The 22285-nt window shown below is 40.3% G+C and overlaps 1 protein-coding gene across 1 annotated transcript in view; it reads right to left on the reverse strand.

Moving 5' to 3' along the window:
• Nucleotides 1-22285, reverse strand: part of LOC135115198 (methylmalonyl-CoA mutase, mitochondrial-like) — a 69358-nt gene that overhangs the window by 214 nt on the left and 46859 nt on the right. Inside the window, exons 11-17 of the mRNA XM_064031705.1 lie at nucleotides 21427-21536; nucleotides 18245-18394; nucleotides 12838-12933; nucleotides 8352-8498; nucleotides 7383-7455; nucleotides 2453-2596; nucleotides 1-505 (exon numbers count right to left, since the gene is read on the reverse strand). The exon at nucleotides 1-505 is cut by the window's left edge and continues 214 nt beyond it. Coding sequence (XP_063887775.1) covers nucleotides 426-505; nucleotides 2453-2596; nucleotides 7383-7455; nucleotides 8352-8498; nucleotides 12838-12933; nucleotides 18245-18394; nucleotides 21427-21536 — 800 coding nt within the window. The 3' untranslated portion in view covers nucleotides 1-425. The remainder of the gene's footprint in view (nucleotides 506-2452; nucleotides 2597-7382; nucleotides 7456-8351; nucleotides 8499-12837; nucleotides 12934-18244; nucleotides 18395-21426; nucleotides 21537-22285) is intronic.

Consider the following 22285-nt stretch of genomic DNA (forward strand, 5'->3'; position numbering starts at 1 on the left):
TTCATATTTATTTGTTATGTTATTTATTTGTCCCTAGGAACCAATTATTTTTTCCCACAAGTTCTTAGGTTTGAACAATGAACGAATTTGTCAACAAATGTCCAAGCGCTTAGGTCCCAAGTGAATTGCTGGCATGTGTAGAGATGTTGCCTTGTGTGTGATGACTGGCTTCTGACAATGACCAGTAAATCATGCACACACTTTTGCATGTATTGATTTTCAGGTGTTTTGATGTATGAATTAAATATTCAGCCCCTATATATTTTTTACATCCATCAGAGCCCCAGCTATACAGTAAAACTTTCTTGGTGATAAGAAATTGTATCACCCCAATATCTGTGTGTGTGTGACAAGTAACAGGCAATTTCAAGAAGATAAAGGAGCACTTTAAAGAATAGGGGAAACTAGATAGTCATTTGATGTGGTTAATTGGAAGCTGCTCGTTTCTGCACAGATACAGTGATGAGGGAGAGGACGTCCAGGGCAGCCACAGGGATGCGTGTACCTGTGGAAATTGAGATCTATATAACTGTTGCTTTACAGTAAATCATCTTTTTGAGGTCTGTTCAAAACATATCCAAGTTTAGATCAGGAAAAGCTTAATTACCTGGCATTCTGAAATTAAACTCTTACAGATCATCACATTTGGGTTCTTGGAACAGCACTATTATATGGTAAACAAACACTGTATATTTCAGCAGATAAGATGACTTTCAGGTAACAGGACCCCACCCAAAATTCTGGTTTGAATTTAATGGTTTTAGCTGATATCAGTGGTAAAAAACAACACCCAAACTACCAAAACATGTGGTGAAATTTAGCTCAGTGAGCTTGCAAGACAACTGAGATGGTGATATACCAGTACAATGAATAAAATTAGCACAAAATACTGAGACTGCTGTTATATCAGGTGGTGTGACTTGTCTAATGCAACCACTAGGCATTAGTTTGAACAAGCCATTTAAAGATCAGGTGCGTGAAAAATGTAAAAACTCGATGAATGCTGAAAAATCCTTCACAAGAGGTAAGGCTGTGTGTGTTTTATCACTTGACAAGCTATGTGGTTTTCTAATAAATTCATGGGATACTGCAAAAGTAGAGACTGTTGTAATATATTTCAAAGTGTGAGATACCTAATGCAATGGATGGCACAAAAGAGGATTTACTGCAAGACACTGACGATGAAGATGAACCCGACTCGCCAGATTCAGACTGGGACCCACGTGATTTTAAAGGTGTGATTTTTTTTTTATTATTTTACAATGCTTTTATTGGTTTAGCACCACATTGGCAGTGGATCTTAATGCAAAATAAAAATTGTGTGCACTACAACAGCTGTTTACAAGACTGAAGATGCCACAGGAACTTTCAATGACTCAATCATTTTTAAGGTTTGTGTTTATTTACAATGGTATTTTGTGTGAAATTTTAAGGTCCTTGTTTATGTATCTGATGTATAAAATGACTCACTTCATTGTGTCTCTTTTAGATTGATTCAAGTGCCGTCTTATATCCTAAAATATACAGTAATTAAGACACATATGCATGCATTATATATGCAGATGTCCAGCTAACTGAAACAAAAATCTTCTAGTGATCACTGGAACAGTTCCTCTCAATATAACTAATTATCAATAGCTACATATTATTCAGTGGTTCTGAATAGAATACATAAAATCAGTGAATGTCAAGGGATATGTTGCATTTTTGCCACAATGTTAATATGCTTGTGGTAATGAGATGAGCAGCTTTGAGTCCAGCTTGTCATCAGCTCCAGTCAAATGACATATTTTGTCTGTGTCCTGGCTACCTCTTAAAGGAAATGCAGTAATCCTGTGTTATTACAGACCAAGATGTGACAGACTGTGGTGGTATGCTTTGTTATTATTGTTTTGCATTTTTTTTAATGTGTAGCAGACTACCAGATATATCACACCACTGCCTGATACGTCTGAGTCTGGAATAGAAAGGGAAAGTCCTGATATCTCTTTTATCTGACTGGCTTTGGCCTCAATTGGTCTGGTATGTTGAACTCTTATGGAATGCAATAAACACTTTATTAAGGAGACAATATACCATAATGCATATTGTTTTTATAGTAAATTGGAATATGCCCCAGATGTGATCAGTTGGTATCTCCATCCTCTCCTGCCAATGAACAGGATCAAAATCTTGCAGCACAAAGTGACACTTGCTCAGATATAACACAACCAACAATTCTGAGAGCAATTAAATATTTTTTATACTTTGAAATCCAGGGCATATTATCGCTATCCACAAATAAGTTTTGGGGGTAATGTCTAAAAGTGTTCCCTGATCTCTGGTGTACTGGATTTCAATAAAAAATGGAATCAAAGCTTTTCATATTTCCTACTCCACACCAGAAAAAAAAAAGTGACCAATCATAAAGATGAGAAAGATGAATTTCACAATGGATGCACTGCCCACCCACCAGGTCCAAAGATTGCTGCCACACCGCTCTCCTTGAGGAAGTCATAGTCTTGTGGAGGAATCACCCCACCAGCAATCACTAGGATATCCGGCCGTCCCAGGTCAGCCAGTGCCTTAACCAGCTCAGGGACCAATGTTCGGTGACCTGAAAGAGACAATGGAATCAAGTGCACTCTCTCTCTCTCTCTCTCTCTCCTCTCTCTCTCTCTCTCTCTCTCTCTCTCTCTCTCTCTCTCTCTCTCTCTCTCTCTCTCTCTCTCTCTCTCTCTCTCTCTCTCTCTCTCTCATGGTAAAACAGTGAAAAGTTACAATCATCATAACATAAGTGCAAACTACACGTCTGTGTTCATTTAGATGAGAGAAGGTATATGTGTAAGTCATAACATGGTAATAGCATTTTGTGGCCATACAAACTTGTCAAGTCTAAGTCTGTTGTGACCACTCAACCAGTAAAGTTGTCAGTGTGTGGTGTGGTGCACACTCCAAACATGGTGGAGATGTGGTTGACTGGGCAGCAAAGTGTGGATTTTTTTTTTTTTTTTTATGTAGGAAGGACACTGGCCAAGGGCAACAAAAATCCAATAAAAAAATGCCCACTGAAATGCCAGTCCCATAAAAGGGTCAAAGCAGTGGTCAAAAGTTGATGAATAAGTGTCTTGAAACCTCTCTCTCTCTTGAAGGAATTCAAGTCATAGGAAGGTGGAAATACAGAAGCAGGCAAGGAGTTCCAGAGTTTACCAGAGAGTACTGGTTAACTCTTGCGTTACAGAGGTGGACAGAATAGGGGTGAGAAAAAGAAGAAAGTCTTGTGCAGCGAGGCTGCGGGAGGAGGGGAGGCATGCAGTTAGCAAGATCAGAAGAGCAGTTAGCATGAAAATAGTGGGAGAAGACAGCTAGAGATGCAACATTGTGGCGGTGAGAGAGAGGCTGAAGACAGTCAGTTAGAGGAGAGGAGTTGATGAGACATAAAGCTTTTGATTCCACCATGTCTAGAAGAGCAGTATGAGTGGAACCCCCCCCAGACATGTGAGGCATACTCCATACATGGACAGATAAGGCCCTTGTACAGAGTTAGCAGCTTGGGGGGTGAGAAAAACTGGCGGAGACGTCTCGGAACGCCTAACTTCATAGAGGCTGTTTTAGCTAGAGATGAGATGTGAAGTTTCCAGTTCAGATTATAAGTAAAGGACAGACCAAGGATGTTCAGTGTAGAAGAGGGGGACAGTTGAGTGTCATTAAAGAAGAGGGGATAGTTGTCTGGAAGGTTGTGTCGAGTTGATAGATGGAGGAATTGAGTTTTTGAGGCATTGAACAATACCAAGTTTGCTCTGCCCCAATCAGAAATTTTAGAAAGATCACAAGTCAAGTGTTCTGTGGCTTCCCTGCATGAAATGTTTACCTCCTGAAGGGTTGGACGTCTATGAAAAGACGTGGAAAAGTGCAGGGTGGTATCATTAGCGCAGGAGTGGATAGGACAAGAAGTTTGGTTTAGAAGATCATTAATGAATAATAAGAAGAGAGTGGGTGACATGACAGAACCCTGAGGAACACCACTGTTATAGATTTAGGAGAAGAACAGTGACCGTGTACCACAGCAGCAATAGAACGGTCAGAAAGGAAACGAGATGAAGTTACAGAGAGAAGGAGAGAAGCTGTAGGAGGGTAGTTTGGAAATCAAAGCTTTGTGCCAGACTCTATCAAAAAGCTTTTGATATGTCCAAGGGAACAGCAAAAGTTTCACCAAAATCTCTAAAAGAGGATGACCAAGACTCAGTAAGGAAAGCCAGAAGATCACCAGTACAGCGGTCTTGACGGAACCCATACTGGCGATCAGATAGAAGGTTGTGAAGTGATAGATGTTTAAGAATCTTCCTGTTAAGTGAGGATAGATTAAAAACTTTAGATAGGCAGGAAATTAAAGCAATAGGATGGTAGTTTGAGGGATTAGAACGGTCACCCTTTTTAGGAACAGGTTGAATGTAGGCAAACTTCCAGCAAGAAGGAAAGGTAGATATTGACAGACAGAGCTGAAGCAGTTTGACTAGGCAAGGTGCAAGCACGGAGGCACAGTTTCGGAGAACAATAGGAGGGACCCCATCAGGTCCACAAACCTTCCGAGGGTTTAGGCCAGCAAGGGCATGAAAAACATCATTGCGAAGAATTTTAATAGGTGGCATGAAGTAGTCAGAGGGTGGAGGAGAGGGAGGAACAACCCCTGAATCGTCCAAGGAAGAGTTTTTAGCACAGGTTTGAGTGAAGAGTTCAGCTTTAGAAATAGATGTGATAGCAGTGGTGCCATCTGGTTGAAGTAGAGGAGGGAAAGAAGAAGCAAAGTTATTGGAGATATTTTTGGCTAGATGCCAGAAGTCACAGGGGGAGTTAGATCTTGAAAGGTTTTGACACTTTCTGTTAATGAAGGAGTTTTTGGCTAGTTGTAGAACAGACTTGGGATGGTTCCAGGCAGAGATATAAAGTGCATGAGATTCTGGTGATGGAAGACTTAAATACCTTTTGTGGGCCACCTCTCTATCATGTATAGCAGGTTAAGTCACTGTGCACATAAATGCAGCATCCAGCTTTGGATCGAAAATGAGGATGGAGAAAGTAGGAGGGAACAGAAAAGGGGCTACTGTCAGTTGCTTCAGACACCTGAGTTTCAGTGAGTAAAAGATGAGGTTTAGAAGAGGAGAGGTGGTGTTCTACAGATTGAAAATTAGATCTTAGACTGTGAATGTTACAGAATTTAATGAAGCAAAAGTTGAGGGGGGTGCCAAGACACTTAAGGTCGTCGACAGAAAGGCAGTCCGACCTGGGGACATTTATGGTCCCCTCCCCAGATGGGGACTCCGAGGCTGGTGTAGGAGTCACCATTATGATTTTAAAATTTTTGAGTGAAGGGTGTGTGTGTTATTAGGTGCTTGTAGTTTTGTATGAAGGAAGAGAGTTGTCTTTAGAGGGCAGGCTGTGACTGCCCCCTTGTGTTGTGAGATACAAAGGGAAATGTTCAGTGAGGTCACAGCTGGGTTTAATGATAAGTTCACAGCACCCCCTGAACAGTGCTTTAGACCTCACTGGAAGTAATTATCGTTTCGGCAGGTGTCTACTGCCTCCTCCTCCTAATTTTAGTTTGCTATCTGTCAATGACAGATTTTAAGGAAGTACCACTGAACGCAATAAAAGCTGCACACACCTAAACTTCTGAATGTCTGCCTGCACACCTGCATCAAACACAGCAAAAGCTGGATGACCTACACTTCTGTTACAGAGCTCTGGTACAAAGCCTGGCTTTCTGCTGTAAGAAAAGGCAATGCATTTCCAAAGATGGAAGCTCTCTTGGCATGGAAAAGAAATCAGAAACATCATTCCACATTTAAGAACTATCATGCTAAACTAAATAGTAATAGACTCATACAGTCTTTGTCTTCAAAACATAAAAAAAAAACACAATATCTCTATGTTGAGATGTATCTGTGGCAAGGCAAGGAAGAGGTAAGTTTCAACATGACAGTTTGCTATGTTTAGGTGGCTGCCTCAGTGTAGATGTGAATGGGTTCCCAGCCACTTTGCGTCCTAATCTATTTGCACTTGTTTCCTTAACTTATATTCCTTTTCTCCCTTCCATCTTCTCCATTTTCCTCTTATATTGTGAGGTATTGGTAGTTCAAAATAACTATCAATAGTGTATACTGTATTTCCAATGACATAACTTCCACAGCTAATAAAGCAAAATTAGCTGTCTTGTTTGCTCTTTCACTAAGTGGTCTCACTAGGAATCAAAGTGAAAGGCTGTCTCTTCTTGGTTGGAGAATTGGAAGTAGAACAAAATAAAACTGCACATGACTACCACAACACTGAAATTTTGGTGATACATTAAGTATGACTCAGAATGCCCAGCAGCCAGGTCAAACTATGTTCAAAGCCACAACATCTATATGAGACCATCACAGCCTACAAGTAAGTAGCAAGTGGTTGCCTTGATGTGTGACAGTTTAGGGGTTAAAAATCTAGTTATTCTGGCATATAAGTCACTGAACCAGATGCCAAGTCAAAGTAAAGATTGCTTGGGAAACTTAGATATTAGGTAACTTGGATATTGTTTCAATAGGTACCCAGAAAAATTAGGGGAACAAATACCCTGACAGGGTGCCTACTGCCATATTCTTAGAGTGAAGTCTGGTACATAGCTGGCAGATCAGAAATCATCTATGCCTATCTGGCATCTGATAAGAGTGAGAAACAAAAAGATTCAAAAGAAATAATGACCCAGCAAACGGCAAAACTGAAAGGTAACTTACAAACTGTTTTAAGATGTAGAATGAAGTAGAAAGGATGGTGGTAAGAGTGAGAGGTCTCAAAGAGAATACTTTTGAAGGCAATGAGGCACTGTTGCCCTAGGCAAAATATTTTTTTCATTGATATGAAATGGCTGGATACTTTTCCACAAAAATGAAGACTGTGGATAAGCAATAAAACTAACAATATTGCATTCCATACTACACAATGTATGAACAAATGGTGTAAATATCTAAAGCAAAGCACACTATGAAGATGAAAAATCATTCATAATTTTGAATAATTTTACATTACAAAATGCATTGCTATTATTTTTCTGCATACACATGAGAATGTCTGAGAGTTACAAAAATTAAGAAAAATTCTGCAGCATCACTATTCCCTGAAAGGCACAGTACTGGCAGAAGTCTAAAAGGCAAGACTGGTTTAATTTTAGCAATGTCCTGATAACCTTCACTTCTAGGGATTCAAGTTGAAAGGACATATGTCACCTCTCTCTCTCTCTCTCTCTCTCTCTCTCTCTCTCTCTCTCTCTCTCTCTCTCTCTCTCTCTCTCTCTCTCTCTCTCTCTCTCTCTCTCTCTCTCTCTCTCTCTCTCTCTCTCTCTCTCTCTCTCTCTCTCTCTCTCTCTCTCTCACCAGCAGCAAGGGAAGAGGCTCCAACCACATGCACGTCTGCGTCGACTGCCTGTTGTGCCACCTCAGCTGCTGTCTGGAAGGCACAGCAAGAGAAACCAAACAGTTCACCTTCATGTTCACACACTCAGTGGCCAGCTGCTGCCCACACACTCATTGTAGATATTTTCATTACTAAGTGAGAAATTATAAGGCAATGCAATTTTTACAGATCTGGAATTTATCCCCAGCATGCCTATATAGTTGTCTGTTTGTACTATACTATGAACTAAGACAAAACATTATGAGTATTCAGTCAATTTCAAAAACAATCCTGTAATATCTCTAAATGCATACTTCCACCAGTACCACACAATGATATAAAGTGTGGCAATTATTCTCTGCAGACTTTGATTGAATTAGCTAAATATTCTCTGAAGACTTATGTTGCAGAGAAAGGTGTGGGAGCTGGGAAAACTCCTGGATCCAATCATTAATTTATCCCACCACCTCACCTAAATCATCTTGCCAATGTGCCTATAAAAGCCAAGCAGTGTGTGAATTGTTTGTGATGACATAGTGTTGTGTCGCTCCTATGGCAGTGAAGAGGTGTTGTGGCATCATAATACGCTTCCTGGAAGGTGGTGTGACAGTACTATGTCATGTCCCTACATTGTAGCTATAAGCTGGAGTGTATGTGATACCTATCCATACATTTTGTGTCTGAAACAATAAGTGCACAACCTATGTACATACATTAGTGGCTCATTCTCCCTCTGCCCTTTCTTCTTCACTCTTATCAGCTAGCTGCCTTTCCTTAAGATGCTACACTGATAAGGAGTCAGTGGAATCATGATTGCTACAGTAATAAACACCTTAAATAAACACAAATCTCACAATTCAACTGTAGTTTCACAAGATACAAAACACTTAGCTAAGCAAGCACTTCATAGGAAGCTGCCTTACCTTGTTCCATAACAAATACCGACTCACCTGAAAGAGCGGTCCAACATCAACATCAAATCCAAGGTCAGCAAATCCTGTGGCGATGACCTTTGCTCCACGATCATGGCCATCCTGACCCATCTTGGCCACTAGGATCCGGGGACGACGTCCCTCTGCTGCTACAAACTCCTCAATCTGCCCAACAGGTATAACAATGAAGCAAACAGTTCATAATGTCTACTATTTATAACAAAGTACTTTTTTTGAAGGGAGGAGTATCTAACTGGTGTAAAACTGGTGGTGTGCCTCAATAATCAGTTTTGCCACTACTACTGTTCATAATACATACACATCTTCCCAAAAGTAACTGAAATTGCAGATGATACAAAATCAAATCTCGTGGTGTCATGTACTAGGCACTATATATAGAGAGAATCTATAAAATAGCAATGAATGCACAGCTGCATCAAAAGCAAAGACAATTTAACTTTGGTTTTTGTATGCCCTACTTTTCATACGATTCGGTTTTCAATTACTTTTTCATCAAAATTTTGTCTCAGTTTTTGTATATCCATTTGGTTTTCATACATTGAAAATGGTCCATACTAAACTCATTCACTTGCTCGTGTGACTCGGCCACTCATTTCCCAGAATCGAGTGCCCACACAAAGCATCCCATGCACTCATGACTCAGTCTGCCTTTGTTTCTCGTTAAGTGAGAATCACCCTGTGCATTCATCCAAAACATTTCATAATTATCCATTATTTTTTGAGCTCGCTTATTGAGTGCAACTGTTAAATAAGCCACCATTGGGGCAGTAGACACCTTACAGGAGGAGGCACTAAACACCTGCCGAAACGATAATTACTCCCAGTGAGGTCTGAAGCACTGTTCAGGGGGTGCTGTCAACTTATCATTAAACCCAGCTGTGACCTCACTGAATGTTTCCTGTTGTGTCTCACAACACAAGGGGGCAGTCACAGCCTGCCCTCTAAAGACAACTCTTCCTCCACACAAAACTACAAGCACCTAATAACACACACACCCTTCGCTCAAAAATTTTAAAATCATCATGGCGACTCCTACAACAGCCTTGGAGTCCCCATCTGGGGAGGGGACCATAGATGTCCCCAGGTCGGACTGTCTTTCTATCGACGATCCTAAGTGTCTTGACACCCCCCTCAACTTTTTCTTCATTAACTTCTGCAACATTCACGGTCTAAGATCTAATTTTCAATCTGTAGAACACCACCTCTCCTCTTCTAAACCTCATCTTCTTTTCCTCACTGAAACTCAGGTGTCTGAGGCAACTGACAGTAACCCCTTTTTTTGTTCCCTCCTACTTTCTCTATCCTCATTTTCGATACAAAGCTGGATGCTGCGTTTATGTGCACAATGACTTAACCTGTTCTCATGCCCACGCTCTTGAATCTTCCGAGTTTTTCATCATCTGGCTACGACTACAGAGTCACTCTCAAACTAAATTTATCTGTGCTGTATACCTTTCCCCTAACTCCTCTGACTATAAGAAATTCTTTGACTGCTTAACTTCCAAAGTGGAGCACATTCTGACCCTCTTCTCTTTTGCAGAGATCTCCATTCTTGGAGACTTCAATGCTCACCACCAGCTTTGGCTTTCTTTTCCCTTCACTAACCATCCTGGTGAACTAGCCTTCAACTTTGCTATCCTCCACGACCTAGAGCAATTGGTGCAACACCCTACTTGTATTCCTGACCATCTTGGAGATATGCCTGACATTCTTGACCTTTTCCTGACCTCTAATCCTTCTGCTTATGCTGTCACCCTTTCTTCTCCGTTGGGCTCCTCCGATCACAATCTCATATCTGTATCTTGTCCTATCACTCCAATCCCTCCTCAGGATCCCCCTAAGCGAAGGTGCCTCTGGTATTTTGCCTCTGCTAGTTGGGGGGACCTGAGGAGGTATTTTGCTGATTTTCCTTGGAATGACTACTGCTTCCATGTCAGAGACCCATCTTTGTGTGCTGACCACATAACAGATGTGATAGTGTCTGGCATGGAGGCGTACATTCCTCACTCTTTTTCTCGTCCTAAACCTTTTAAACCTTGGTTTAACACAGCTTGTTCTCATGCTATACATGATAGAGAGGTGGCCCACAAAAGCCTTCCACTTAAGCCTTCCATCACCAGAATCTCATGCACTTTATATTTCTGCCCGGAACCATGCCAAGTCTGTTCTCCAACTAGCCAAAAACTCCTTCATTAACAGAAAGTGTCAAAACCTTTCAAGATCGAACTCCCCTCGTGACTTCTGGCATCTAGCCAAAAAAATCTCCAATAACTTTGCTTCTTCTTTCTCTCCTCTATTTCAACCAGATGGCACCACTGCTATCACATCTATTTCCAAAGCTGAACTCTTCGCTCAAACCTTTGCTAAAAACTCTACCTTGGACAATTCTGGGCTTGTTTCTCCCTCTCCTCCACCCTCTGACTATTTCGTGCCACCTATTAAAATTCTTCGCAATGATGTTTTCCATGCCCTCGCTGCCCTAAACCCTCGGAAGGCTTAAGGACCTGATGGGGTCCCTCCTATTGTTCTCGGAAACTGTGCCTCCATGCTTGCACCTTGCCTAGTCAAACTCTTTCAGCTCTGTCTGTCAACATCTATCTTTCCTTCTTGCTGAAAGTTTGCCCACATTCAACCTGTTCCTAAAAAGGGTGACCATTCTAATCCCTCAGACTACCGTCCTATTGCTTTAATTTCCTGCCTATCTAAAGTTTTTGAATCTATCCTCAACAGGAAGATTCTTAAACATCTATCACTTCACAACCTTCTATCTGATCGCCAGTACAGGTTCTGTCAAGGCCACTCTTCCTGGTGATCTTCTGGCTTTCCTTACTGAGTCTTGGTCATCCTCTTTTAGAGATTTTGGTGAAACTTTTGCTGTTGCCTAGGACATATCAAAAGCTTTTGATAGAGTCTGGCACAAAGCTTTGATTTCCAAACTACCCTCCTACGGCTTCTATCCTTCTCTCTGTAACTTCATCTCAAGTTTCCTTTCTGACCGTTCTATTGCTGCTGTGGTCACTGTTCTTCTCCTAAATCTATTAACAGTGGTGTTCCTCAGGGTTCTGTCCTGTCACCCGCTCTCTTCTTATTATTCATTAATGATCTTCTAAACCAAACTTCTTATCCTATCCACTCGTACGCTGATGATACCACCCTGCACTTTTCTACATCTTTTCATAGACGACCAACCCTTCAGGAGGTAAACATTTCACACAGGGAAGCCACAGAATGCTTGACTTCTGATCTTTCTGAAATTTCTGACTGGGGCAGAGCAAACTTGGTATTGTTCAATGCCTCAAAAACTCAATTCCTCCATCTATCAACTCGACACAACCTTCTAGACAACTATCCCCTCTTCTTCAATGACACTCAACTGTCCACCTCTTCTACACTGAACATCCTCGGTTTGTTCTTTACTTATAACCTGAACTGGGAACTTCACATCTCATCTCTAGCTAAAACAGCTTCTATGAAGTTAGGTATTCTGAGACATCTCCACCAGTTTTTCTCACCCCCCCCAGCTGCTAACTCTGTACAAGGGCCTTATCCGTCCATGTATGGAGTATGCTTCACATGTCTGGGGGGGGGGGGTGTTCCACTCATACTCCTCTTCTAGACAGGGTGGAATCAAAAGCTTTTCGCCTCATCAACTCCTCTCCTCTAACTGACTGTCTTCAGCCTCTCTCTCACCACTGCAATGTTGCATCTCTAGCTGTCTTCTACTGCTATTTTCATGCTAACTGCTCTTTTGATCTCGCTAACTGTATGCCTCCCCTCCTCCCGCGGCCTCACTGCACAAGACTTTCTTCTTCCTCTCATCCCTATTCTGTTCACCTCTCTAATGCAAGAGTTAACCAGTATTCTCAATCATTCATCCCTTTCTCTGGTAAACTCTGGAACTCCCTACCTGCTTCTGTATTTCCACCTTCCTATGACTTGAATTCCTTCAAGAGGGAGGTTTCAAGACACTTATTCATCAATTTTTTACTACTGTTATATGACCCTTTTATGGGACTGGCATTTCAGTGGGCATTTTATTTATTGAATTTTTGTTGCCCTTGGCCAGTGTCCTTCCTACATAAAAAAAAAAAAAAAATTATATATATATATATATATATATATATATATATATATATATATATATATATATATATATATATATATATATATATATATATATATATATATATATATATAATAGGTATCTACTTGCAATCCTGTACCAGATCCACAATATAGGTTAGGCAATTTCATTTCTGGCTAATCTCGGATAATAGTTTTCTAGGGTGGTGATGAAATGTTTGCTATTGCCTTACAGTAGTTATCAGATATCAGCAAGCTTTTCATAGTCTTGCTTCTAAATCAAGTCTAAATTCATTTAAAAATTTAGTTAATGATATAAAACCAAACTAGGAACAATATATCAAGACCACAGGAAACATTCTCATAAAAGAATGTGGGAACAAAACAATGAATGACTAACCTTGGCAGTGACAGCTGACAGTTCATCTTGGTCACCATACTCTGTTTTGTAAGCACCAGACACCAGGCGATCCTTTGCTACGTGCCGGCCAAACACCTGAGGATAGACCAGTGTGCTATGGAAAACACACACTCACTCACTTGTGCAATGTATATTACTGGCACACACACACACACACACACACACACTCTCTCTCTCTCTCTCTCTCTCTCTCTCTCTCTCTCTCTCTCTCTCTCTCTCTCTCTCTCTCTCTCTCTCTCTCTCTCTCTCTCACACCCACCCTCCAAACACACACAAAACCTCATCCAAAAGTGTATATATATATATATATATATATATATATATATATATATATATATATATATATATATATATATATATATATATATATATATATATATATATATATATATATATATATATATATATATATATATATATATATATATATATATATATATATATATATATATACACAACATATTTGGAGACATGTATGTACAGAACATTGAGTTGCCTTTTGCTTCCTGAAATGCAAGTAGTCACACCAACAGAGGTTGTTTAGTCTCCTACCTGCTCCTCCTCTTATTTCATCAGCCACTACAGGATTAGGCAGCAGCCACAACGGTACCTAGTGCATATATTAACTGAGACTGTAAGGTGCGGGGCCTTCCAGAAAGGTGTAAATCCTGATGTTCTAGTGCGAGTGGAAGTAAACAATGGTGATGGTAGAAATACCAAAGGGAAAGCTGGACTTGTCTGGATCTGATGAAACATATTTAGCAAGGAAAAATGTGAGAAAACTACCCTAAGGGAAAGGAAAAGTGATGGAGACAAAGCAAGAATCAAATCAATAAGTATGGTGGAGGAGCTCAAAAGTGTGCAAGAAAATCTCAAAAAAGTTCACGGCAAAAACAGAGATGCAATAAAGAATGTGGCTGTGAAGAAAAGCATAATTGAAACACCCAGAGCCAAATGACACAAAAAAGAAGGGATGACAAAATGTATCCCACAATAAGGTGGAAAATCCATCCAACAGAAAATATACAAGGAACCTTCTTGATGTGGTAGAGGCAAGGCCACCAAAAGCTGGTGCCAGAGTGAAGCAGCCTGTGCCAGGCAAGTGCTCAGAAGAGGTGTGGTTGTGTGGAACATGTAATAATACTTCAGGTGTTATATGACCTTGCATACTATAAGAAAGCTAAACTATATATGCTGTTCATTGATTTCAGCAAAGCTTATGACAGGATGCCCTGCAGGAAGATGATATATGTGCTGCAGTTGCTGGGGTTCAGCAGAGTCATGTTGCATGCCATCCAAGCCATGTATGCATGTATGTGGAATGTGCTCTGCTCAGCAACAACAGCAGCCATGGTGGGGGTGCCCCAAGGGCACCCATCAAGTTGTTTGCTATTCACAATATATATAAATTGGATGGTGAGGATGTTGAAGCAGGATGTGGGCAGGGATGGGTTTCCTGGAACTTTGCACACACTGCTCTCGATGGATAACATGGTGATTCTGTCTACGTGCAGGGAAACATGGTTTAGGAAACTAGATGTGCTACTCGATTACTGTAGAGAATGCGGAAAGGTGATGAATGAAAAGAAAAACCAAGTTCATGGTTATCTGCAAAACTGTGAAGGACACTGTCCCACTGATGGTACACAGCATTAAGATAGAATACAATAGCAAATATCTGTACCTTGGGATGTGGTTCAGTGATGGTGTGGAATGAGCACAATAATGAAATTACATGAATCAGCAAACAAGACACAATTTAACAAATTTGCTTTTTTTTTTTTTTTTTTGTGCAGCAAACTCTAACATGCCTTGCAAGTACAAATTGATGGTTTTTAATGCTGCTATGACATCATCTCTCCTTTACAGTGCCAAAATGTGGTTGATAAAGCGCCCTAAGAAATGGATAGAACAATACAACAGAACCCTGAAATGTTTATTGGGTGTCAGGAAATTCAGAAGCCCTGAACTGTGTCTGATCAAGTCTGGCATACCACCATTGCAAGACACAATTGTAAAGAAAAAGTGCAAATTTATTTAGGAGAAAGTAAGATATCAATATGAGGATGAGCCTTTCCTTTTGAAAATAAGTGACTGGGTCTGTTGTATCTATAACTGCCCATGTTCAAGTTTGGGTTGAAATGAGTGTTAGTCAACTTTCCTGCATTTTATGACCTAGTATGTTCATGAAATAAGGCAAGTGTTCAATAAATTTGAAAAACACTGTAATTTGCAAACAATTAATTCATAAAGTAGAACAAGTGTTCAATAGCTTTAAGGGGATTATACCCAGAAGGAGGCAGTAAGCATCTACTAAAATGATAATTACTCCCAGTGAAGTCTAAAGCACTGGATTAAGGGGTGTTGTGAACTTATCATTAAACCCAGCTGTGACCTCACTGCATGTTTCCCTTTGTGTCTCACAACACAAGGGGGCAGTCACAGCTTGCCCTCTAAAGACAACTCTCTTCCTTCACACAAAACTACAAGCACCTAATAACACACACACCCTTCACTCAAAATTCAAAATCATCATGGTGACTCCTACACCAACCTTGGAGTCCCCATCTGGGGAGGGGACCACAAATGTCCCCAGGTTGGACTGCTCTTCTGATATCAACCCTAAGTGTCTTGACACCCACCTCAACTTTTTTCTTAGGGTTTTGTCCTGTCACCCACTTTCTTATTATTCATCAATGATCTAAACCAAACTTCTTGTCCTATCCACCCCTACACTAATGATACAACCCTGCACTTTTCCACATCTCTTCATAGATGTTCAATCCTTCAGGAACTAAACAGTTCATGCAGGGAAGCCACAGAATGCCTGACTTCTGATGTCTTTAAAATTTCTGATTGGGGCAGAGCAAACTTAGCATTGTTCAATGCCTCAAAAACTCAGTTTCTCTATCTATCAACCCAACACAACCTTCCTGATATCTATACCCTCTTATTCAAAGACACTCTGCTCTCCCCCTCTTCCACACTGAACATCCTCAGTCTGTCCTTTACTAATAATCTAAACTGGAAACTTCACATCTCATCTCTAGCTCCTCAAGGAGCTTCTATGAAGTTAGGCATTCTGTGTTGCCTCTGCCAGTTTTTCTCAGCCCATGCCCTCCCCAACCTCAGCTGCTATCTCTGTACAGTGGCTTTATTTGTCCATGTATGGAGTTTGTTTCACATGTATGAGGGTTGGGGCTTCCACTCACACCGCTATTTTAGAGAAGGTGGAATCAAAAGCTTTTTGTCTTATCAACTCCTCTCCTTTAGCTGACTGTCTTCAGCCTCTCTCATCACAGCAATGTTGCAGCTCTTGCTATCTTTTATCACTATTTTCATGCTAACTGCTCTTCTGATTTTACTAACTGTAAACCTCCCCTCCTCCTGCAGCCTGGCTGCACAAGACTTTCTTCTTTCTCTCTTCCCTATTCTGTCCACCTCTCTAATGCAAGAGTTAACCAACATTCCTAATCATTAATCCCTTTTTCTGCAAGAATCTAGAACTTCCTGTCTGCTTCTGTATTTCCTCCTTTCTATGACTTGAACTTTTCAAAAGGGAGGTTTCAAGACACTTATCCTCTTTTTTTTTTTTATTCTATGTGACATATCTATGAGAATTGGCATTAAATGAGTTTTTTATTGAAAATTTTATCACCCCTTGCCAGTGGTCCTCTTACACACACACACACACACACACACACACTCAATTACAATGATCTCTCTAAAATTTCTGATTAGAGCAGAGCAAACTTAGTATTGTTCAATGCCACAAAAACTCAATTCTTCCATCTATCAACTCAACATAACCTTCCAGACAACTATCCCCTCTTCTTCAATGATACTCAACTGGTCTCTAGTTTTTCCCTAGTCTGTCAGAGCTGAGATGGTGCCTCCTGATGAAGGACTTTTGGATTTGGCATTTGGGAACCATTACCCCCAGTGGATGCCCTTCCTACCCTCGGACCGTAGCCAGGATTTGAACCCGTGCGCCTGATGACCACTTGGCCCCCAAAGCACGTGCGGTACCACTGTACCACGGTGGCTCCCCATCCTTTACTTATAATCTAAACTGGAAACTTCACATCTCATCTCTTGCCAAAACAGCTTCTATGAAGCTAAGTGTTCTGAGATGTCTCAGCCAGTTTTTTCACCCTTCCAGCTGCTAACTCTGTACAGAGGTCTTATCTGTCCATGTATGGAGTATGCTTCACGTGTCTGGGGGTGTTCCACTCATACAGCTCTTCTACTACAGGCATACTAGCTCTTCTAGACAGGGTGGAATCAAAAGCTTTTTCAGCTCATTATCTCCTCTCCTCTAACTGACTGTCTTCAACCCCTTTCTTATTGTAGCAATGTTGCATCTCTTGCTATCTGCTAATGCTATTTTCGTGCTAACTGCTCTTCTGATCTTTCTAACTGCATGCCTCCCTAACTGTCCTCTCAGGCAGCCAATGAGTTCCGGTGTGAGTCCCAGCAGCAAGGCTAAGCGAGCTACAGTGCCAATAACACTTACAAAGAAAGCAAAGAATGTAGAAATTGTTGAGGCACGGGAGTGATGAGCAAGTTATCTCCCTGACACACCTCCCATAGCAAATTACCTCCCTGACACAGTTCCCTGAGTGAGTTATCTCCCTGAGTGAGTTACCTCCCTGGATTCACTAGCTACGCACTGGTGAGTGCTATGCACATTTATATGTTTAATTAGTATGAAATCATGTTCTTTGTATGCTGTTTTATCTTTCAGGTTGCCTTATCAACAGTTTTGTAAAATTGACGTTTGTTGTGTTTGGTGTTGTACATTTTAGCTTGAAAACTCAACTTTGACAAGGGTCATGGAACCTAACTTCTTGTTTGCCATTAGCTGTGTGTTTTGTTATACAAGAATTTGCTATACGAACAATTCATATGGAACTGAACTGTTTGTATCATCAGGACCTCCCTGTAAAGCTGAAATTTAACTTCATAAATCACAACTCATAAGACACACAAGTGATATGTTTAAACATGGCACACAGGAAATACAAAAGACAAAATGAGAAACTGAAATTCTACTCAGAAAACCAAAATGAGTCAAAACCTATTAAGACCAACTGAACAAGTGTTCCTACAACAGAAAAAGAAAGATGTGTATTAAGACCAACTGGACCAGTATTCCTACAACAGAACAAGGAAGATGAAAAGAAAGAAAGATGAGTTCTTGATTAACTCTGAAACCAAGCAGGATACATGAATGGCAACATGGTTCAGCTAATATGCAGCAAAGAATAAGAAAGAGAAAAAAATAACTCTCAGAGCAACAATATGAATGACAGGTAAAAAAAAAAAAAAGACAGCAATAAACATCATGCATAAACTGAGTGACAAGGAAGAGGAGTTAAGTTACCTTCTCCATTGCTGCAGAGATCTCCCCCAGAGTGGCCCGGGCCCGAGCTGCCACCACTGCCGCAGCCAAAAGGTTCTCGCTCCCCTGAGCTGCTGCCTCCAGTCTGGCCAGTGCCTCCTGCACAGCCTGAGAATCCCGGTTCACCCGAACCTGTCATCACAACATTGAGTGTCACCTGCGCTGTTATGAAATGAATGATATATAGAGCAGAAACATGGGCACTTCAGAAAGTAGAAGAGAGGAAGTTGGAAGGCATTGAGATGGATAATGGGTGCATTACTCAGAGAACATCTACAAAATTAAGAAGTGAGAAAGAAAGCAGAGAGTGGAATGCATTATAGAAGAGATAAAATAAAAAATGAGATGGTTTGGTCGCAATAAAAAGAGAAGACCAGAGATCAATTAAAAGAACCTGGAAAAAAGTTAAGGGAAGACTGAGAGAAAGACAGAGAGTGAGATGGAGGAATGTAACTGTGTTAGAACTGCAAAGGATGAGAATCACAGAGGAAGATGCAAGGGACAGAAACAACTGGATGAGACTCGTACAAGGTGCCAACTCCTCACTCACTCTAGGGAAATGGCTAAAGGAAAACTGTTGTTATAAAATACAGTTTCTCTCCAAAGTTTAATGTAAAACACACTGTAATGTCTTACTCGTATTCTCTCCTATACTAGTAAACATACCAGGTGTTGAGCATGAATTGAAAAAAATAAATAATGTGCACTCCTTTTGTGAGGTCTCATTATTCTTATTGATGCATATTAATTAATAAGCTGATAATCACTTGGTTGCTATAAGAGATAAGCATGAAGGCCACCCAATGATTGTGTACTATTTATATATACTGTATATGCAGGATTCTCAAAGTCTATGCACTGAACATTAATACAAGAAATAGTCGAGGTTTCTTCATTTACATTACAACCAAGTAGGGATGCAAAAATCACTGGTGCCATGCACTTCTTACACATGGAAGTGAATCCACCAGATTAGGACCAAGGAACCTTTGAGATGGAGGTGGTGATGGTGATGGTGGTGGTGGTGGTGGTGGTGGATGCTAATGACAATAAAGGAGGAGGAGGAGGAGGAGGAGGAGGTCAGAACAATGACAAAACAACAACTATGACAACAAATAACAACAACAACAACAACAACAACAACAACAACAACACAAGAAAAACAAGAAGAAGAAGAAGAAGAAGAAGAAGAAGAAGAAGAAGAAGAAAACAAAAAAAACAGAAGAAAAAGATGAAAAATATAAGAAAACAAAAAAATATAAGGAAACAAAAAATATAAGAAAACAAAAAAAACAAGAAGAAGAAGAAGAAGAAGAAGAAGAAGAAGAAGAAGAAGAAAAAACATAAAAAAACAGAAGAAGAAGAAGAAGAAGAAGAAATAAAAAAAAAAAAAAAAAAGAAGAGGAAGAAGAAACAGCAGCAGCAGCAGCTTGCACTGTTTGCTGATTTACAAGCCTGGCTGAGTGGCTGAATTCAGTTCCTTCCAGGCACTCACTGCTTACTATGGTCTGACCATTCTGAATTGAGTGTTTAGGTGTTGTCTTTTCAGGGGATTCCTTGGCCTGTGGTGCTGCCACACTTATACCAAGACACACCTTATGTCAGATACTTCCTACCTTAAAATTAAATGGTGTTGTAGTATATATACACTGTGATGCTCCAAAAAAAAGGCAAGTTAGTGTAATATATGTTTTTTCTAATGGTACTTGCATTGTTTTTTTTGTTTTTTTTGCAAACACCACAATACTTGGCAACATTTCCTCCAGGTGCTGTCATATCTCCATGGGTGACCGAGTGTGGTCACATGGTCAGAGTGACCATGTTGATCCAAGGTCACTCCCTCTCGCACCGCCAGCCAGGATGGAAAAAGCTGCCTTTCCTGCTTGCTCTTGTCACCTCCACAGACAAGAAAACGAGCTTACTTAGTAAATAAGTTTTTTGGGGAAGAAAAAGCTAATATGGGGTCATTACTTGACCCCTCAAGAGCTGTTGCCTGAACAGCGAAAGCCACCAGCGTGCCTTGACTTTTACCTCGGTGGTGTGTGAAAAAGTCATAACTAAAGAATAAAAATATAACATCATAGTTTAAAGAAAATATCACATGTAACAAGAAACCTATCACATTTAAATGAAATTCACAAAGGAGAGAGAGAGAGAGAGAGAGAGAGAGAGAGAGAGAGAGAGAGAGAGAGAGAGAGAGAGAGAGAGAGAGAGAGAGGTGGCATGTGGTGAGCGAGGTTATCAGCAACACACAGGCTCTAATCTAATAATTGGCCCCAGTGCAAGGTTTGGCAGTGCTGCAAGAAGGGGAATCCCCAGAAAGGACAATGCCTAAACACTCAAATCAGAATGGTCAGACCATAGTGCCCACCAAATACCTGCAAACAGGATCCCTTGGGTTGCCTTCCATAACATATGTTCACTCATTTTCCATTCTAGCATGAGTCTGTTGTAAAGTACCTGATCTTCCATTCCCCCAAGAGTGAGACAGTGGCTGTGCACCTGATGTTTATTAAGCAAAGACCTCAGCCACTAATGTTAACCCAGCAGATGCCATGACTGTGTATATACAGTCCACCCACCACAGTCACCCTTCACATCAAAATATTGCCTGACTAGAGATACTGATCTTACTTAAACACAGCAGACCATACTAAACAAATAACACAGAAGCAAGGCATCAGTTTCTTGCCCTAGAAATCACCATGTACAGTTTTGCAATAACCAATAAGCTTACAGAGGGTTTCCTTGACTAACACTTTTCACTTAGCAATTTCAAATCTAGTGATATGCTAGAAATGATCCTTAAATTCCATATCTAAGTTAATATATATATATATATATATATATATATATATATATATATATATATATATATATATATATATATATATATATATATATATAATAAGGCCTCATTGCTAACAATTTCCTGTTACCTTCAAAATTCTGTTTATCTTATTGTTGTTTTTGCCTCCTGTTGTGCACATCTGAGTTTGGAAGCTTTCACTTGTGTTCAAGCACATCACTAATGAATAACTTTATCTCTTTTTTTTCATTCTTTTTTGTGAGTGGTTTTCATAGTGAAGGCACAAAGGTCTCAAAGCTTTCAACACACCAGCACCACCACAGCCACTTGTTGCAACCTGACAGGCTCACCTCACCTGCTTCAATTTGTTGATTTGAGTTTCACGAACTTCATTGTTGTCAATCATCAGGACATCAACCGTTTCCTCCTTCTCAAGACGGTACTTGTTGACTCCCACAATGACTTCTGTGGAAGGGATAAAATTTCACTGCTGAGAATGAAGACATAAGCTTCTCTCTCTCTCTCTCTCTCTCTCTCTCTCTCTCTCTCTCTCTCTCTCTCTCTCTCTCTCTCTCTCTCTCTCTCTCTCTCTTACACCTTTGATAAAAAATAAGAAAAGTGACATATGTTAAAACTTTGATGCACTGGTTCAGCCTTATCTTGAGTACTGCATGTAGTTTGGTCTCCATATAACAGAAAAAAGGAAATTTAAAATTAAAATACAATGAATAATTACAACAACTCCACCAAGGCTGACAAATACAGGGGAGGTCAAAATAACTGCAGGTATTGCACAGCATGACAGGATCATTTTACCTCTCCTGTCTGGCTGGCAGATACACATATGAAGAGAAAAAAAAAACTATTTGGCAGCTTCTTCACTCAGAGAGCTATCAGCAGGGCTGTGAAAGTTGACAGTCAGTGATTTGTGTCATGGGTGATGATATTTGTCTTGGAGACAGTACAAGCACAATTTCTCAGAATATGAGTGATATTTTGCACATCTTGTGTTCAGTCACAGGACAATGGTATGTAAGAATGTAATTGATCATATTTGCACCTTACATAAGGCTGGAATTAATGCAAATGCTATTCAAAAACAAACTGGTGTGCCTCAACATACTGCTGAATGCTGGCTGCACTGGTGCTGGGCAGCCAAAGATGACACAACACCCATCAACTTATTAAAACCTGGTTGGAATGACTCAAAATAC

Source organism: Scylla paramamosain, chromosome 29 (genome assembly GCF_035594125.1).
Source record: "Scylla paramamosain isolate STU-SP2022 chromosome 29, ASM3559412v1, whole genome shotgun sequence".
Taxonomy (NCBI): Eukaryota; Metazoa; Arthropoda; class Malacostraca; order Decapoda; family Portunidae; genus Scylla; species Scylla paramamosain.